Source organism: Podarcis filfolensis (genome assembly GCF_964270895.1).
Source record: "Podarcis filfolensis genome assembly, chromosome: 1".
In the NCBI taxonomy this organism is placed as follows: domain Eukaryota; kingdom Metazoa; phylum Chordata; class Lepidosauria; order Squamata; family Lacertidae; genus Podarcis; species Podarcis filfolensis.
Window position 1 is genome coordinate 794,331 of NC_139604.1, and position 19,408 is coordinate 813,738.

Sequence of the window (19,408 nt, forward strand, 5' to 3'; positions counted from 1 at the left end):
CCTCCAACCCCCAAAAGCAGATTTTGAGCACTCTCCCAGGTGCAGTGCTATGTGCTCACCCAAAACTCTACTACCTTCTCCTTCCTCTCAAAAACAAAATGGTACTTTCCACCTGTATCAGAAAATGATCCAGGTACACAACCACTTGTGTGCCTGTGTGGAGTAAATGTGGAGCTTAAGAATATGATTCAACATAAGATCATGTCTTATAAAAGATGGGATAATGTTTGCTGTGCTCATTGTGGAGATGGAATGGCATTGCTGCTGTAGGTCCAGAAATCCAAACTGCCATCTAAAGGTGGGCAGTGTTGGCCAACTATTTCTCTCCATTCATGTTGTGGTTCGGTGATACACTTTGAAGGAAAGGCAGGGAAATTCTCTGCAATTTATGTGGGGGTCAGTTGTAACCTAGGTTCCTCCTCCTATCGTGAAAGTTATCTCTATTAACATAGATTGTATAATTACTTGCAATAAACTTGTTTAGGATCCGGATGCTAATTTATTGTTTCCTATCTGTATTTATTTTATTTTTTTAATCTGTATTGGGGGATTTTCATTCTGGAGCAGGAACAAAGCATGATGATGTTTTTTCCTGTGTGCTACTGTACTGATTATCAAATTATGTATTATTTTATTTTGATTTGTTGTGAGCCACCTTGGCCTGTTCCATGAAAAGATGACATAAAAATAAATTGATTGATTTACTGATTGAAAACAAGGGGCTGGAAATAGGCATGTCAGAGGATTTCAATTAAGGCTAGATTTTGGTGTGAACACCACCTCATTCATTCCATAGGGCAAGTCTCAGAATTGTGGTTTAGTCTGCAGATTGACGAACTTTTCCAATGGCCAGTTTAATCATTGTATTGAGGAGAACTGAGGGATTGCTCTTTCTCTTTTCTTAACACTAAAGTTGTGTTGACCAGCTTCAAAGTGCAGCACCTCTGCTGTACCAAGTCAAAACACTTTTTAAATGGTGCAAGAAGCAACTGCATATAATTTCCTTAAAGGCACTATACTAATAGATAGACAGACAGACATAGATAGAGATAGAGATAGAGATATATAAATATATATCTATCTCTATCTCTATCTATCATCTATCTATCATCTATCTATCTATCTATTTGTCTGTCTATCTATCTATCTATCTATCTATCTATCTATCATCTATCTATCTATCTATCTATCTATCTATCTATCGATCATCTATCTATCTATCTCCTGTTGCGCCACCTGTAGAATAATCTTTCAGTTCACCTTGTAAGCACTCCTCATTTTCATGTGTCTTTTCATGAGTGTTTTTATTCAGGGGTTTTTTTTTAAGGATTTCCCTGGAAATACCCTTTAAAAAATCTCATCTGGAACAGGGTGGGATAAAGCATATTCATAAGACATCCATTTATGGAACCAGGACAGGTCAGTCTGGTTCATCCATCCCTAGGCAGAAGGCAGGCATTCAGGCCATGAAATGGTTCCAGAATTCATTTTCAAATGCGTGTGGTGGTACATCCACTGCTGCTTATGGTCTAATTCTGCAGTTGATCAAAAACGATCTGTAACCTTCACTGAAGCTAAATCCGAGGCATTGACATCAAAGCCGGATCCAGCACCAATTGCAGCCCAGCAGCAAAACAGCAAAAAGAGCAGCCCTTCAGATGGCAGCAATCAGGAAGCTGCAAACAGATCCACTCTGCCTCCCTCACCTGCTGTTACTGTGGCAGATCTCCATAGTCAAGTCTCCTCCAGTCAGGTAATCTACTGGGAAAAGTGTGTTTGCTTGCTTGTCACAGTTTATTCTTCTGTTCCCGTTAGGGATGGTGGAAAATTTGATTCAATTTGCATTTAAAGGCTTACTTACCAAATTTACATTTTCTGAAATACTATGCAAACTGAAACACGGCTATCCTTTGAAATTCACACTACCTGAATCTTGCAATTCAATTCTCCAGCCAAATAATGTGTATTTGTACAAAAATGCATATACAATGGCGAAGTGTGCATATAAATGCATATTTGTGACTGGACAATACATAAATGCATTAGCTTAGGGGAAACTGCTTTGCAAAAATGTGTATATTAGGCAAAATTTCATATAAATGTATGTAGGAGGAGAAATTGGCACAAAGATGCTGGCAAATTTTCATGAGGACTTTAAAAAAAATGCAAACTGATATAGAAATATGGAAAATTGAACATCATACTGGAAAAATTATAAACTGGGAGAAACTGAGATTGACATATTTGCCCACCCCTACTCTGCATACATGTTTGCTATTTATTTTCTCATTGTATCTTAAGATAGTCCTCTGTTCTTTCTGTTCCCTTATGCCTTTCCTCTCTTTGTGCACATATTTGAATATATTTCCATAAATATATATATTATTATTTATCTAGTTACAGTAATGCATGGGAACCTCTCAAATGTTAATTCCCCAGTCTCTTGTATTTCTAAGACGACTTACAAAAGTGACATTACAGTGCCTACAAAATGTCTAATAATCCCAAAGAAATCCATACAATCCAGGACACAAAGAGCAAAATATCAACACAGTACTGTTGCACCAGGCACAGTGCTCCTGGGCTGCCTCAGCAGGCACCACAGCTATGAAGTCCAATGGAAAGTGAGAGGCGGAGCAGGATACTGGATTTTGGCATTGCACAGGGCCCCACTGAAATTTGAGGTGTCAAGGTCCGTTGGCACCAGCATCACTCTTCCAGCATGGAGTGACCTGTTTTGCTCACTGAATGTGGCAGGACCCCCAAAGTGGCAGCCCCAAACCAGGGCATTCCAGGTGCAGAGAGGGGCTGAGCTGTCCTTGCTGCCATCATGCAATGGCATCAAGACTGGTCCAGCTCTTATTGCGGAGTCAGCTCACAATATGCCTGCCCCACTTTTCACCCTGGCCAGCAACATAAGTGGCAGGGTTTCAGATGTGTGTGCAGCCTTGCCACCCACGAGAGCGGCTGGGGGTTGGATTGCAGCCATTGGAATTTGACCGTTTTAAGGATAGTTGCAGGGTAATGTTTTTCTGCAATAACCTTTCTTCATTTCAGAATGTGACGGCTTCTGCTGAGGATAAAAAAAAGGACGAGAATGTGGAGCAAAAGCCAGCACCAGCTCACAGTACCCCTCCACCCACAGAACTTTCTGACACTGAGGATTTTGCAGGCCTTGAAACCACCAGCTTACTGCAGCATGAAGACACTGTCCTTCACATTAGTGAAGACAATGGGACAGAGAATCCCCTACTTTCCAGCCAGTTCAGCTACACGCAGGTTGAGGTGGGACAGACTGATATTGACCTGGATGAGTCTCATGTTTGACTTGGGAAGCAGCAGGTAGTACACCAGAGGAATGAGAGATCTTCCTCTGGTCTTCCTATTCTTCTAGAGGTATGTAAAGGAGCACTTTATGAACATGTGGAACACATCTAGTATCCTATTGGTAAAGTTGGGCCAATATATCTTAGAAAATAAGCTGCAGCTTTGGACAGATCTAGGTGGACTCAGGGCACACCATAAAATAGAGGAAGAGATTATCACTGGAACCTTCCTAGGCACAGAACTGATTCACAACATCTTTTGCACTCTTTGGCTTCTATAAGTTACATAACAAATGCCAGGCAGAAATAGAGAACTATATTTTTGGAGGTTATCCACCTTAATATAGTAATCTAAATCTAAAGTTTATTTTTGTAATTTCAGAAGATACACACACACACACACACACACACACACACACACACACACAGTATACTCATCAGAGACATAATTACTAGCGATAGAACTGCAGAATGCTTTATGATGGTATTATTAATACCGGTTAGCATCAGAATATTAACCACCAAACAAAGTTCAGAGGAATATTTTGGGTGATCTCTGTTCCTTGTTTACACTTACACTATCTGAAATATAAACTCTCTTCACTCTCTTGAAAACTAAATGTGGACAATACGGAATGGAAAAAATGATACTGCTATACAGAGTTGTGAAGCACTGTAGCAAGTGTTCTGTAAATTATACTAAATATCCTGCTTTGAATGTTTAAACAACCTGAATATAAAAACAGCAGGAAAGTGTGTGCATCTTTCTGCTACACTTATAGTTGCATCTGTATTTCCATTAATATAATCTACATAAAAAACCAGGAGTTGATGTGTATGTAACAAGTATTTTTGCACACTGGCAGTGTGAAGTGAAGATTTATTTTCACATACACTTATATGAATCTGCAGGTATCTGTGATTCTCAGTGTGAAATGTATTGAATTATACCTCTCTTTGAAGCTTATTCATCTAAAATCATGGATGATTTGCAATCTAGACTCAATGAATGAAAGAATGAATGTAAGCATTAATTTTCAAGTAGGGGAATAACATTTTCTGATGTCATTAAGTTGATGTAAATTAATTTGTTTACAGGTTTCTAACATGGATTTATTGTGCCAGCCATATGTATGGTTACCAAAATACCTTTCCAGAAGGCTAAGCTTAAATTATATATATTTCATAAATAGCTGAGAATGGTTTCTGAAACTATGCAGGAAAAAAGCACTGCATCACTCCTGTCACTTTAAACCAAACCAAGCCTCTGTACCAAGCCTTTTTTCACAGAGAATTTGTGTGTCACTTTTTACATGTTATTAATTAAAGTGATAATTTGATCTATTCATAGGGTGGCTTCCTCATTGGATTCAATGAGATTTGAATGGGCAAGTTCAGGAAGCAGCACTCTGTTTCCCAGCTTGTATCCCTCCTAATCAGGGAACACGTTTTTAAGAGCATGATCATGGTCAACAGAGTTATTTTATTCTACATACATTATAAGAACTGTAATGTAAAAACAAATAACAAAGTGTATGGACCTTTTAGCAAGCTGAGGCTGCAATCCTACCCCAACTTATTTGGGAGTAAGCAGCACTCAATTCAATAGGACTTAATTCTGAATAGAGATAGCACTGCACTGTGAAATAGGTTCTACTACTTTTTCTTGTTGTGACATCAGAGCAGTGGTACAGTCTGCCCTGCAGTAGAAGTACTGTATGTTAGATTTGCTTTTCCTTTGGGAATCATGGGTGGCTTTGCACAAGTGACTCCTGCTTATGCGTTGGGATTCCTCATTCCTCTCCTTCCCCATGAATCAATCTGCTCTGGATTTCTGGTGAACAAGTATTTGCAGAGGGGAGAGGAGGAAAGGCAGGTCCCTCACACTTTGTTAGATTCCATCCCATGTGTGGAAAACATTTTCTGAACTACAAATGAAATATTTTAATTAAAAAAAAACATTAATTGATATTTCAAACCTATAATTTCTGGTCCACTGAGGATTTCTTTATGGTTAAATTTATTCATTTATTAGTGCACATTATGTGACTACAATATGGAAATGACAATGCAGACAACAAGCATATACCTGTATTTTACAAAGATTTTTAGGGAAATGTTTTCAGTAATGACATACTAATTTAGGTAAAGGGAGTATTTATCTGTATGTGCAATAAGTATTTCACCTGATCATAGTTTTAAGAAAATACTGTGATTCACTATATAAAAGCCAGTTCTCATAAAACTTAGTATCTTCATCATTACCAGTTGTACGGTATTGAATACATTTTAGCAAGCCATAATGAGAACTCATAAATATCCCTATTGTGGTGTTCTTGTTTTCATTTCTGTCTTTTTTTAAGTTGCAATTTTAAAATTACATTAGTGACTTTAAAATAACATCAATCTTGTGGTTCAGCAAGGCTGCTGCTTAAGCAGTTTATTGAAATCCTGAGCACGCCTGTTTTTCAAGTGTATATCTATGTCCTATTAGGCACACTGTACTGACTAAAGGTGCATACAGATGTGCTCTTAACAGACGTTGTGCTTTTTCCAGTATATTGATAAGTGACAAGTATATTCTGCTGTGAAGAAAAACTATGCTGCTTCCTTAGTGTTAGAGGCCTTATGTATACGTAGTGTTCAAAAAATGATCTGTGTTGTAAAAAAACTGTCTGTCAGTGTTCAGTAAAGTTTGGTTGTTTCAACTTTTTACATTAACTTGCTGTCATTGATATTGTTACGAATCACAAAGTCCCCCTTTCTAAAAGACTGTCATACCAAGTTATGAGATTACAGCCATGAAGTTTACTGTAAATTTCCTCTTCAACATGTGCCTCCTCATAGCTTTTCAAGCAGTGCCCAGTCCCAGTCCAGTTTTATACAAAGGGAGAATTGCTGTATTGGAAATCTTCAGTATGATCTTTGTTTTACAATTGTCTTTTCTATATGTGATCGTAGCTGTGCTGAATGTCAAAAATACTTGTATGTGTGTTTATGTGTACATCTATATGTATAAGAATGTCAAGGGATGTATTTTTAAGAATGCTGCTGCAAGATTTTAAAGAAAAGCTGTTGAGACTTGAAATGGTTTTAATTTCTAGAGAATTTTGCCAATATATTTTAGCAAAAGAAAAATTGGCACAAAAATCAGAATTCCACTAGTGTTATAAGAACAAGTAAGCTGTTTCCCTCTAAATTTTTAAAACAGGGCGTTCCCTGTAAATATTCATTAAAATTGTTAAGCTTTAATACAATGCATTTTGACACTTGCATTGCCAAAGAGATATGTAAAAATATAAAGGGAAAGGAAAGTCGACTCCTTTTAATAACACCAGATTATACTGTTAGTATACTGTTAGTAAATGATCTCAGGGCAGTCAGGAGAATGTTTATTGACAAATGTTATTGACAAATGTTACATATGGAAGTGAAGGAAGGGCTATCTTGCCATGTTAGATATTAAGGGAGAATATTTGAAATCGAGATACTTTTATTAAAATATTTGTTTATACAAACCATGAAGCCAACCATGAAATTAGGAATTCGTACCCAGTTAAAATGATTTTTTAATGTTAACCAGAAAAATGAAGCCCACTGAGAAGATAGAATCATTTTAAACTATGGGATGTAAGGATACAGAGCTGAAATGTTCTAGATCTGCTATGTGTGCCAAATGACCAAAGATGAAGCATAAAGATGTCTGAATTATGTTTATGAAAGATTACAGTAGTCTAATGTTTGAATATGAATAAATAATAAAAGTTCTCTACAAATATTTTTGTTTGAAGACATTTCTGTTCATAATGGTATATTTTTCAGAGTTGGTGTTTTCAATATTCATACCACTTGTTAACAGGAGCCAATGTGGTGTAACAATTACAGTGTTGGGCTAGGACCTGGGTGACCAGGGTTCCAATCCCCATTCACCCATGAAGTTCACTGGGTGACCCTGGGCCATCTTAGACTAAACTACCTCACAGGGTTGTTGTGAGGATGAAATGGGGAGGAAGAGAACCATGTACACCACCTTGAGCTCCTTAGAAGAAAAAGGTAGTCCACAGAAGTAAGTATAATAATTCCATTAGCAACTATGGCTTGATCTATCAAGAGAAATGTTGCCATGGTTATGAAATTATTTTGTGAATCATTTTTGGAGGGAGTTATTGCATGTATTCTGTTTCAGTATAAATGACTATACAGACCTTCACAATTTATGATGCATCACACCAAATGTACTGTGATCTGCTATGTGCTTGATACCCCTTTCCCCCGCACCCTCCATTTTTATAGTCCCAGGATGGCACAAAGCCAAGTTTGTTTACCCACAGTGAACAAGCACACCTGGCTGACAGGCTTTGTGCAGTTGTACATCTTCCAGTCCAGATCTATGAAATTAGACTTTAACAAACGGATGGGAAAATAATCCAGGAAAAAAACATATGCCACTTGCCATGTATCAACAACTTTGTGTGCCCACTTAGCATGCTGTCGCCTGTGCCAGTGCGCTACTAGTAAGATAAATGGGTGAGTGGAGTAACTCGCACAGCACATGTAACGTTGCTCAACTGAACAAGCTTGGAAGGCAAGGATTTACCTGTAACAATAATCTAGTCTCGTTTACTGGAAGGTCAGACAGGGATTGAGTCTCTATATTAGGCATAAACAAGCCAATTCCGAGTCTTCTCCCCTCCCCCAATGTCTGCTGCTTGGGATGCTACAGTCGATAAGAAGCAAACAAGTATCATCTGTACAAATGCCATTTCCCCCTTAGGCTAGGACCCGAACCAATGGCTTCAAAGGACAAGAAAGGAGATTCCGACTAAACATCAGGAAGAAATTTCTGACAGCAAGAGCTGTTTGACAGTGGTACAGACTCACTCAGGAGGTTGGGGACTCTCCTTCCTTGGAGGTTTTTAAGCGGAGGTTGGATGGCCATCCGTCATGGATGCTTTAGTTGAGATTCCTGCATTGCAGGGAACCCCCTAGATGATCCTTGGGATCCATCCCAACTCTACGATTCTATGAAAACATCGGATTGAAGTCACTTTGGTGGCATAACATGGAGCAGACATTGTGCTTACCACAAGGCAGGCAGGGGCAGAAATATGTCTCCCTTGCAACCCCCGACCCGTGTTCTCTCTGCCACTTCTGCTGCTGCTGGAAGACCCCCAAGCCCCCCTCCACTCCACAAGCCCATTCCACAAGGCCTTGCCGCTCACCTTCTCTGCCCCAGGGGTGGTGAAGACGAGTGCCATCACCATGTGTTGGAAGGCTGCCCCACACACCCCACCCCCGGTCTTGCAGAAACCCAGCATGAGGCAGGGGGTCATTCCAGTGGAAACAGTGGGGCGCTGCCTCTTGCTGCTTCACCCCATCTTATTGGCTGTGCCCAGGGGGCAGCGATCCCCATTTCAGATTAAAGCTGCTGCCGGTCATGAGAGGCCCTTCTTCCTGTGCTCCCCCCATGAGGTCCAGAGGGGAGCCTTTTCTGCGGTGGCTTCCCATTTGTGGAATGCTCTCCTCAAAGAGGCTCACTTTCCACCTCCATGAAGGAAAAACATTGATTAACATTCCATGGCCTTTTAAATGTTGGGGGCGTATGAGTTTGTATTCTTGTTTTTGTTTTATTACGTATTTTGTGTTTCACCCTGTGATCTTCCGGTGATGGGCGGTGTTGTAAACAAAAATCTGCCCTTTTTCCCTTATGGGGTGTCCAAGAGCCCATATAGAGTCCTTACATAGGTTCCCTATTGGTAGGAGAGAATAACAGAGGCCAACCAGAGAATATTGGGAAGCAAAGCAGCTAGTAAGCTTGATCTTTATTGATCTGTTGCAACAGGGTGCTCCCCTCACACACAGGAGAGAGGGACCCAGAAAAATAGTGTGCAAGGGCTTATAAAGACTTTTGAAATTGCCACCCTGTAGATCAAGACCACCCCCAGAAACATCATACATAAACCACAGAAGGGGTGTAACCTAAAACCCCTCAGATACATCACACCTACATCACAAAAAGGCGGTCTAAAACAGAACATTTGAATGTTGTTTTTTCTCCTGTTGTTGTTTATCTCCTGTCTGGCAGGTTACTTGATTGGATTGCCTGGGGAGCCTGGCCAGTCTTTTGTAATGATAAATACTTAGTTCCTGGGCCAGGTCACAGGCTCACACCCTATTCATATCTTAAATGTGCCCTTAAGACAGGATTTGTGAAGGAAAAGACAATGGGAAGGCTTTTCCATTTTCCTTCGACCTTGCAGAGAAAACATTTGCTCAGTTTGGGATTCAAAATGGTTCCAGGTCGGTCTTCCTGCGCTGATCTATGTACGTGCTTGGTTAGGAACTTAGGAACATTTATTATATATCGAAGACTTTAAAATACTTATCACAGCTGCATTACAAAATTAACAAATAATAGTAGGTAAAGCCCCCTGAGCACAGCTAGGCTGCTCCGCGCACCTGGAAGGAGCCCAAACGCGGCGCTTCAGGCAGCGCTCCCTTCCGCCACAGCTAATTAGGAGCCCGCCTACCAAACGGAGGCCTTTCGATTGGAAGGGAACGATTGCGCCCTCCCACTCCAAGCCAGCCAATAGAATTCCGCCCACCATGAGGTGACTGGAAGGCGGGAGCTGAGTGGCTGGTCGGCTGGCTTCGACGCGCGCAGCTCCTCAGAGGCCAATCCGGAGCACCGGCAACCAGCCCCGCCCCCGAGGTGGACTGATCGATTGATTGTCCTTCTTAAGAAACATTTCGTCCTATTAGCGGTTATCCATTCGCAGGCACGTGGCGCGCGCGGGGCCTTGTGGGATGCGTAGTTCCACCCCGTCTGCAGAGCTGAGGGAAAGATGAGCGGGGGAAAGAATAGTAGAGGCGTGGCTTCCGGGGAGGTTCCCGAGACTAGCGCGCCGCAAGCGACGCTCACCCAGAAGCCGAGGCGGAGCTCGCGGACTACATTTCCCATCAGGCGCGCGCTTCCGCCCGGCGCCTTCGTTTCCGGCCAGGCCAGGAGGGCGGGCGGAAGCCTCGCGACGCAGCTCTCCCGTCCCTCCGCCATGGCGTCCGGCTGCCGCGTCGGCCCCTCCATCCTCAACAGCGACCTGGCGGCCCTGGGCGCCGAGTGCGGCCGGATGGTGGATTGCGGAGCGGACTACCTGCACCTGGATGTAATGGACGGGTAACTGCGCCGCGGACCGCGAAGGGGAGGCCGAAAGAGGGCTCGGAAAGCAGAGAGGGGGGACACGGCGGGGGGCGCGCAGCCCGCGCTTCCGGTTAAAATGCGGGGCGTCTCTGGTGACCCCCCCCCGCGACAGCCCTGTAGATTTAATATGCGCATTCCAGTCTAGCAAATCTAATATAGTCAATCTGCCTCATAATCTACTCCATTCAATCTAATCCAGATTCAGGTAGGTAGCCGTGTTGGTTGGTCTGATGCAGTCGAAATTTAAAATTAAAAAATAGTCCAATAGCACCTTAGAGACCAACTAAGTTGTTCTGTGCATAAACCTTTGTGTGCATGCACACTTGAGATATGAAGCTTATACCCAGAACAACTTAGTTGGTCTCTAAAGTGCTGCTGGACTATTTTTTTACTTTTTTTCCAATCTAACCTAATCCAATCCATCTAATCTGAGTTTGTTTATCTATCTGGTATTTAATAGAATCAACCGATTTAATATAATCAGCTAATCATTTTTTTTTAATAATCAACCAACCTATATATTAATCTACCCGGTCTGATCCAATCCATTAATCTGATTATTTGGATCTATCTAAAATGGTAAAAGGGACCCCTGACCATTAGGGGTTGCGGTGCTCATCTCACTTTATTGGCCGTGGGAGCCAGAGTACAGCTTCCAGGTCATGTGGCCAGCATGACTAAGCCACATATGGCAAACCAGAGCAGCGCACGGAAACACCGTTTACCTTCCCGCCGGAGCGGGACCTATTTATCTACTTGCACTTTTTAGCATGCTTTCGAACTGCTAGGTTGGCAGGAGCAGGGACCGAGCAACGGGCGCTCACCCCGTTGCAGGGATTCGAACTGCCAACCTTCTGATTGGCAAGTCCTAGGCTCTGTGGTTTAACCCACAGCGCCACCTGCATCCCTTTTATCTACCTGGATCATCTAATCTATCTATCTGTCCATCTAATCTAGCTTTCTGGCCTTATCTATTTAATGTCATTAATCAATCCACCTGTTAATCTACTCTACTCAGTCTAATACAATCTATCTAATAATCTGACATATTTATCTAGTAATCCATTCCAATTTATTAATCTGATTTTATCAACCTAATCTATTAGTGTTGTCAAATTATCAAATCTGTCTCCCCCAGTGAGCGTTTGTTGGGTTTGGTGAAATGGAGCAAGTCTTGTCTGAAATCTTGTGGCAAGTTAGACACAAGCAAGATTTATTGTGCATAGAAAGTACGTCAAAGTGTGAGTAGATAAATAGGTAGGAAGGTAGGGAGCCGGCGTACAGCTTCTGGGTCATGTGGCCAGCATGTCACCAGAGCAGCACACGGAAACGCCATTTACCTTCCCGCCAGAGCAGTATCTATTTATCTACTTGCACTTTGACGTGCTTTTGAACTGCTAGGTTGGCAGGAGCAGGGACCGAACTACAGGAGCTCACCCCATCGTGGGGATTCGAACCGCCGACCTTCTGATCGGCAAGTCCTAGGCTCTGTGGTTTAACTCACAGCACCACCCGCGTCCCTAATTTTACATTAATCCCTGATTAATTTCAATTTGCTGTTTCCATAGAGCTTTTAATAAAGTTCTTTGATTTTCTGTGGAAAAAGTTAATCCACATTAAATGGAAAAATCATATAGGATAGCATTTTGATGAAAATGTTGTGTGAATGCTGCATAAAATCTGCATGCATGCACCAAATAAATAAATTGTTATGTGGAAGCACCACATACATATTTGCTCCTTCCCTTCTTCCTTGCAGGACTGGGAACATTCTTGGTTATATTAGTTAAGTGTAAAAAAAGTGGTGACTTGTGTAGCTTTTCTTTAAAATTATATATTAAGTATACAAAATCTTTAAATGTGCTTTTAGTTAGTAGCTATATGCTAGCTGTAGAACTAAAATAGAATACAGCATGTGGGCATAATACATTTTCTTACTATCCAATACACTTTATTGGAATGGCATAACTGGGCATCTTATAGGTAGAGTGGCATCTTGTGACTAGAAATGCTACTTCTCGGCAAATGCACATCAGTTGCCTTTTGCACTTCAGCAATGCTTTGAATTGCCATTTCGGTAAAAGGCAAATTTCATTACCCATAATACAGTCCACAGTACTTTACTGAGTAAAGTTTGGTATAACTATATTGGAGTGAGGGAAAAGATTGTATTTTCCGTTAACGGCTTGGTTGACAATTTGCAGGCACTGTGCATGTTCGTCTCTTGTTGCTTTTAAAGAAACTACTACTTCAGAATGTACACCTACAACGTGGTTTCCTCTAGCAGCCACAACAAAATTTGTGCAAGTTTTATTGGCAAGGAACCTGTTTCAGCAAATGCGTTTCTTCATGCATACATCTGGAGCAAAACAATTGTGTCTGAAAATGCAGTGCAAGAGTCATGCATTCTGTCTTCACTTTTATCTGTTCATTCAGTGTATGGTTGAGCAGGATCATGCTCCTAGTCTCCTCTAATATCTGCAGGTCCAGTGGAAAATGAGAGTGGAACTACACATAACTGGGTTGTGTAGGGTTCCCAGTACATGTGCATAAACCTTTTTCACTCACTAGCCCAAAGCATGTTGGCACCCAAGGTAGATCCTTGGGTCAGAGCTACCCTAGGTCCCAGCTCACAAAGGACCAACGCTGCTTCGTTGTTAAGTATAAAAGTCTTTATTGAAGTTCAGTTTCACTTCCAGAGCCGCAGCGCACAGCTCTACGTCTCAACTGTCAGACCGCTGATGCTCCGTCTGAGTCTCCCCCCCCTTGACACCAATTTAAGATTCTAGCCTTGCTCCACCTTCTCCGCTGCTCCTTCCTCCTCTGGGTCCGCCTGCCCGCCGGGGTTCCGCCGTTTCTAGACTCTTCTCCCGCTGATTCCCCTGAGCCTTCTCCCTCCCTCCGGCGGGCTTTAGGAGCTGGTTCCCCATCCGGGTCTCCTGCTGTTCCGCGCACCTGCACATTTGAACTTGGCGCGCGCGCCCAGCCAGCAGCTTTCCTCCTGACTGTTTCACTGCTGCTGTCACTGCTTCCCCCTTCGGGGGGGCTAGCTGCAACTGACCTCCCTTCCGTTCCCCCACTCTCCGATGGAGGCGTGGTCAGCCCTGACTCCCTCTCTGGAGGAGACACTGCCCCTGACACATGTGACTCTTCCCCCCCACTACGCTCTGGTGGGGAAACTGGTCCCGATCCTCCACTGCTGCTTTGGGGTTCCCCTCTGGCTCCTTGTTTCTGGTGCGTCCCCCCTGGGACCCCCCTTGCCCTGACCATCGGCGCCCCCTTCTGGGAATCTTCTGATTCGCTGGAGAAGCTCATGGAATCTCTCGGGCCACTGTCATACTCCCCTACGCTGCCCTCGGATTCTTCCCCTTCGCTCTCCAAATCCTCTCTCCCCATTGCTCCTGCTCCTGATTCCCTGACAGCACCCAAGATAGATCCCAAAATGGCACTCCACTTACTACACAAGGGAAGAAGGGGCCATAAGATCTGCATCAGAAACAAGGGTGTGGGGAGAAATGTCAACACTGGGACCTGCAGCCCCGGTGGACCCTGAGGCCCTTGACTCACTTTTCCTCATGGGTGGGGCATCCCTGTGGGGTTGTCTGCGGGAAGTAGACTAGGGCTACAATGTAACCCTCTTCAAATAAGCAGCATCAGGGTGGTGTGTGCGCATGCTAAAAGAAATCGTACTGGCCTGGTTCTGTTCTTTTGTTGTATAAACATGCTTCAGGGTGCAGATAAATATGCAAGCCCTATTGAAGTTTGAGAGGTGTGTTGGTGTGTATGTAGTCTGCAATTCTCTAGACGGTCTGTATAAATCCCTCAAGAATCCTCAAGAAAGAGGGATAGGAAGTTAAATGTATGTAAGCTGCAAGTCACCTGTACTGAATTGTGGGGCGTTTAAGATTTCTCGATAGCAGTATAAAATCAAAGCTGAAAGCAATTTCCATTCTAAAATTGACTGACACTTATAGTAGTATAGAACTAAATAGAACTATTTTCTCAAAACCTTAAATTAAATTATCTTTCTTATTTCCCTCCCAATTGGGTAGGCATTTTGTACCAAACATCACTTTTGGCCACCCTGTTGTAGAGAGCCTTCGGAAGCAGCTGGGTCAGCAGCCCTTCTTCGGTAAGCTATTTGTTTTTTAAAAATGTTTGAATGTCTGCCTCAAGATTCTCAGAAGCAAAACTGGAGTTTCATTTTACCTTCTTAGCAGCCAGCATTGGCACTTTATCATGTACTAGAAGGCTTCAGCTAACATGTCTCCCATGAGTTACATTAAAGGTAAAAGGACCCCCGACCATTAGGTCCAGTCGTGGCCGACTCCGGGGTTGCAGCTCATCTCACTTTATTGGCCGAGGGAGCCGGTCAAGTGGCCAGCATGACTAAGCTGCTTCTGGCGAACCAGAGCAGCACACGGAAACGCCGTTTACCTTCCTTGTTCGATAATAATTTTCCTGCTAATGATTCTGTGGTATTTTGAAACAAAAACAGCCAACAAATGTGATGAGATTTGTAGAATCAGTGCACTTTAGTAATTTCTTTTAGCCAGAACATTAAACACTCTGGCATCACACTGTCATATTCTGCAACACACAATAAATATTTTTTTAAAGTGCTCTTAGCCTACATATACAGGTAGCAACCATTTTAGGCACGTCCAATTGATGCGCTATCACCGTGTTTTGGATCTGGTGGGGCCCGCTTATATACACTTCACAGACATGCCAGGAACAGAACCCTGCACAAAATGCTCCAAAGAATGCTTGTTCTTTGCCCCTGCATTGTTGGACTTTTAAACAAATCATTGAGAGCTGGCCACTGAAAAGCCCACATTTTGAGAGGAGGGACCATAGGTGGTTTCTGCTGCTTCCAACTCCAAGAAGTTATAGAAAGTAAGGCATCTCTCTAGGTAGCCATACACTGTGGCTTCCAACAAGATTTGGGTGCAGTTTAAGTGCACGTGTTTTGCTGTATAAATTATGAGAGCATGCTTGAGGTAGCGATTCAGTAAATGTGCTGTTTTCATGTTTCTGATCTACTTGGTTCTTTCTAGATATGCATATGATGGTTGCTAAGCCAGAACAGTGGGTGAAGCCTATGGCTGTAGCAGGTGCCAATCAATATACCTTTCACATAGAAGCTACCAACAATCCAGGGGCACTCATTAAGGACATAAGAGAAAATGGGATGAAGGTGAGAAGTTTGGGGCGCTAAACAGTTTAACAGCTTCTGGGGCTACTTTGTAAGCGTTTCCTTAAACCACTGAAAGATGAAGCACTTTGTCTGAATTACAGCTGTAAGCATACTTTACTCTTAAACAAAAAACACCCAACCCCTTTTAGTGTGTTTGTTTGTTTGGTTTTGTTTTTGCAGCACCTTTTTTTTTTAAAAAAATGCCCTCAACAGAGCATGTATCTTCTGCTTATTTGAGGCATTGTTTGGGGCATTTCTTCTAATTTGGAAGGAGACAAAGCTGAGACCATTCATTCATGTATATATGTTGCAGGCAACCACCAGAAGATAGCCAATTCCATTTTTTTAATTGGGAGTGCTTGAGTGCTCCATAGCTGATGCAGAACTAGCTGATCCCAGCCAAGTCTGATTGGAAGGAGGCTTGGCAGAGCAGTGAGCCACACATAGACAGAGTGAAGTCTCTTCCATGGCTATACACTTGGGCAAGTGAGAACATTTAATTATCTGTTTTTCTTGTAGCAGGCTCAGAGTTCATGCAACACGCAGTTTAGGAACTCCTGCCTTAGGTAGTAGACTGCAGCTAATTTCTTAAGGGCATGTGCAATTTGGCAACTGCCTGTGTTTCTTGACAATCTTGACAACCTAATTTAGATTATACTTGAGTTGAGTGCACTCAGGTATAATCTAAACTATACACCTGGAAAACAGCAAGCACATTTCTCCTCAAATGTCCATACAGTTCAAGAATTTTATAATGCTCTCATCATCTTTGTGTGGTAATGGTGGCACAATTTTAACTGAATTATATATTTGGAAAGAGGCATTGTATATTTGGAAAGAGATCGCAAGATACTATTTAATCACTGGAAATGTAAAATCAATGCTTACATTAGGTTTTGAAGAGCTTAAAAGGTAAAGGGACCCCTGACCATTAGGTCCAGTCGTGACCGACTCGGGTTGCGACGCTCATCTCGCTTTACTGGCTGAGGGAGCCGGCGTACAGCTTCCAGGTCATGTGGCCAGCATGACTAAGCCGCTTCTGGCGAACCAGAGCAGCGCACGGAAACAACTTTTATTCATATGCAGATATGGCAGAAAAATGAACTTATGAAGACAACACTGGGTACTGATCTCCTTTGCCCAGGAGGAAATGTTCACTGTTGAGTTAGTGGGAATCATGTCATAGCTTTCTTTTGTAAAAGTGATTTACTGCTAATCCAAGATGTAGGTTCAGTTAATATATAATAATCTATTGTGTTTCCATAGGTTGGTTTGGCTATCAAGCCAGGAACTACAGTAGAATATTTAGCACCATGGGCCAATCAGATAGACATGGCCTTAGTTATGACTGTGGAACCTGGATTTGGTGGACAGAAGTTCATGGAAGATATGATGCCAAAGGTAGATTTGGACATTTATTATTTTGAGTACAGCAGCTGTGAATATAGTAGGATTATGGAAAATGTTTTGAATGTTTTCATAGTAGAGTGCTGTTATACTAAGGATTGATGCCTAGTTTTTGCACACATGGAGGGAGACTAGAGATTACAGCTCCTGTGACTTGGTAATAATGTTATTTCTGTGAACTAGGTTCATTGGCTGAGAACACAGTTTCCTTCCTTGGATATTGAAGTGGATGGTGGTGTAGGGCCAGATACCATTCATAAATGTGCAGAGGTAAGACTAGCAGCTTTCAGAAACAGAATAGTTGAATATTCTTGCACCTTTGAGAAATTCTGAATGCCCTTTCTCTACTGATGAGCAGCAAGGAGAATATAAAGTTAGAATGGCAGATCTGACAAGTTGCTTTTAATTTCTTATTGGAATGTACTAGGGCTGCTCACAGCCTGTCACCGTGACCCATGGGGGGCATCAGGTTGACATAGGAACCACCCCAATATGGGGCAGGGCTTGTTTCATTAGCATTTTCAAATCCTAATTGAACATATAGCCAGGAGAGGGGTGGGGGAAGAAGACCTTTTCCTCCCTGAGACCAGAGGTGGTGCCCCTTGCAGGACTGCTCCCTCTGCTCTACAGCTGTGATTGGGGGGGGCTTCAGCCAGGCAGGAAGTTTTCCCCACCCTGCTTGCTTCCTGCTTGGTGCCCCACAACCATTGCTCACTCTGAACCATCCAGTCCAACTTGTTGCAATCCAAGGTTACCTGAACCTGACACATCCCTCCAAATAGGCCGAATTTGTCTTGAGCACAGCCCTAGAATGTATTTCCTTTACATCATCTCATGAATATAAACATGCAGTAAGTTCTTCTTTTAAAATATAACTGGCTTTTTCCTCTTTGCAGGCTGGAGCAAATATGATTGTGTCTGGGAGTGCTATAATGAAGAGTGATGATCCCAGAGCGGTGATTAATCTCCTGAGGAACGTATGTTGTGAAGCTGCTCAAAAGCGTTCCCTTGACCGATGAAATCAGGTTGCGACTTGGGAGGGCTGCTTTCTTGTATATGTGTGGGTGGGATGTTGTGGAATTATGGTGCTGCTAAAGGAAAACTGCAGGTTTTCCTGTGCTGCAGAGAATATCATCTTGGCAGCTTGGAAGTATATTGGTCCAGTGCTATCCTTTGATTTCAGAAAACTTTGCAATATACATTACAAAATCAGGGTGCCTCTTGCTTGAAGATTGTATGTGTCAGCTTGCAATCTAAGACAAATGTATTTTGTTCTACATTCAACACAGATTTGTTCATTCCTTAATAACTTAAATGTTTTGAAAATAAACACTGATAAACAAGAGTAACTGATAACTAGTTTTTGGTCCAGTTCACTTAGTAAGGTAAATGTAAAGGGACCCCTGACCATTAGGTCCAGTCGTGACCGACTCTGGGGTTGCAGCGCTCATCTCGCTTTATTGGCCAAGGGAGCAGGCATAAAGCTTCCGGGTCATGTGGCCAGCAGGACTAAGCCACTTGTGGTGCACGGAAACGCCGTTTACCTTCCCGCCAGAGCGGTACCTATTTATCTACTTGCACTTTGACGTGCTTTCGAACTGCCAGGTTGGCAGGAGCTGGGACTGGGCAACAGGAGCTCACCCCGTCACTGGGATTCGAACCGCCAACCTTCTGATCAGCAAGTCCTAGGCTCTGTGGTTTAACCCACAGTGCCACCCACGTCCCACTTAAAGCTCTGTAAATTTAAGGATACAAAATGAAGGGAAGGGGAGATGCAAAAGCAGGAAGTCTGCTTGAAAAAATTATATAGAAAACAAGAACTTGCAAAATACAGGGATTTCTGAATACAAGCATATGAAAAAGTAATCAGTATTGCTCTAAAATCTTGCTCTAACACCTGTTAAACTGAAGGTGCTTTTGTGAAAAAATATTTCAATATAAGAATCTCTAAGAAGGTGACAGGGTCACCAATTACTGACTCCCAAGTTAATCCTCTACAAATCTGAAACACTGAAGGGAGGGTGTAAAATAATACTTTCGGGGACAGGTACAGTAGCTGTATGCAGAGGTAAACAGGTGAATGTTGGCATCCAGTATTTTACAATAAATACAGAATGTGCTAGATATACAGCCATTTTGGTTGTGACCAAGGATAAATGGAAGTCGCACACAACATCAGACAAACTAATCTGTAAGAGTTCTTTGAGAACTGTAGTATGTCTTTCAAAATATTATAGCCAGAGAAACTTGACCAGTACAGTAAAGAGTTAAGAGTGG

General features: G+C 42.5%; 2 protein-coding genes across 17 annotated transcripts in view; both read left to right on the plus strand.

Moving 5' to 3' along the window:
* Positions 1-7,104, plus strand: part of UNC80 (unc-80 homolog, NALCN channel complex subunit) — a 163,826-nt gene extending 156,722 nt beyond the window's left edge. For 11 of the 13 annotated variants that reach the window (XM_083625474.1, XM_083625483.1, XM_083625480.1 and 8 more), the window contains 2 exons: positions 1,542-1,753; positions 3,058-7,104. In XM_083625474.1, the coding sequence (XP_083481600.1) occupies positions 1,542-1,753; positions 3,058-3,327 (482 nt within the window). In that variant the 3' untranslated portion in view covers positions 3,328-7,104. The remainder of the gene's footprint in view (positions 1-1,541; positions 1,754-3,057) is intronic. The other 2 variants (XM_083625481.1, XM_083625485.1) reach the window with 1 other exon arrangement.
* A 2,846-nt stretch (positions 7,105-9,950) lies between these two features.
* RPE (ribulose-5-phosphate-3-epimerase) lies at positions 9,951-18,476 on the plus strand. 4 transcript variants are annotated; one of them, XM_083572796.1, is made up of 6 exons: positions 9,951-10,500; positions 14,577-14,656; positions 15,585-15,724; positions 16,991-17,125; positions 17,315-17,401; positions 18,028-18,476. In XM_083572796.1, exons 1-6 carry the CDS (start codon positions 10,172-10,174, stop codon positions 18,148-18,150), a joined length of 894 nt encoding a protein of 297 aa, XP_083428922.1. In that variant the 5' UTR covers positions 9,951-10,171; the 3' UTR covers positions 18,151-18,476. The 4 variants fall into 4 exon arrangements, with proteins under 4 accessions (XP_083428922.1, XP_083428921.1, XP_083428923.1 ...); XM_083572797.1 differs by having other exon boundaries at positions 10,338-10,489; XM_083572798.1 differs by lacking the exon at positions 9,951-10,500 and adding an exon at positions 10,647-10,729.
* The last annotated feature ends 932 nt before the right edge of the window (positions 18,477-19,408 follow it).

What these genes read in the sequence shown, in the direction of transcription:
- RPE (XM_083572796.1), top strand. Translation starts at nt 10,172, where the DNA reads ATGAGCGGGGGAAAGAATAGTAGAGGCGTGGCTTCCGGGGAGGTTCCC. An exon ending in TAAGAGAAAATGGGATGAAG is followed by an intron (nt 15,725 to 16,990) that starts GTGAGAAGTTTG and finishes GTGTTTCCATAG; the next exon opens with GTTGGTTTGGCTATCAAGCC. An exon ending in CCATTCATAAATGTGCAGAG is followed by an intron (nt 17,402 to 18,027) that starts GTAAGACTAGCA and finishes TCCTCTTTGCAG; the next exon opens with GCTGGAGCAAATATGATTGT.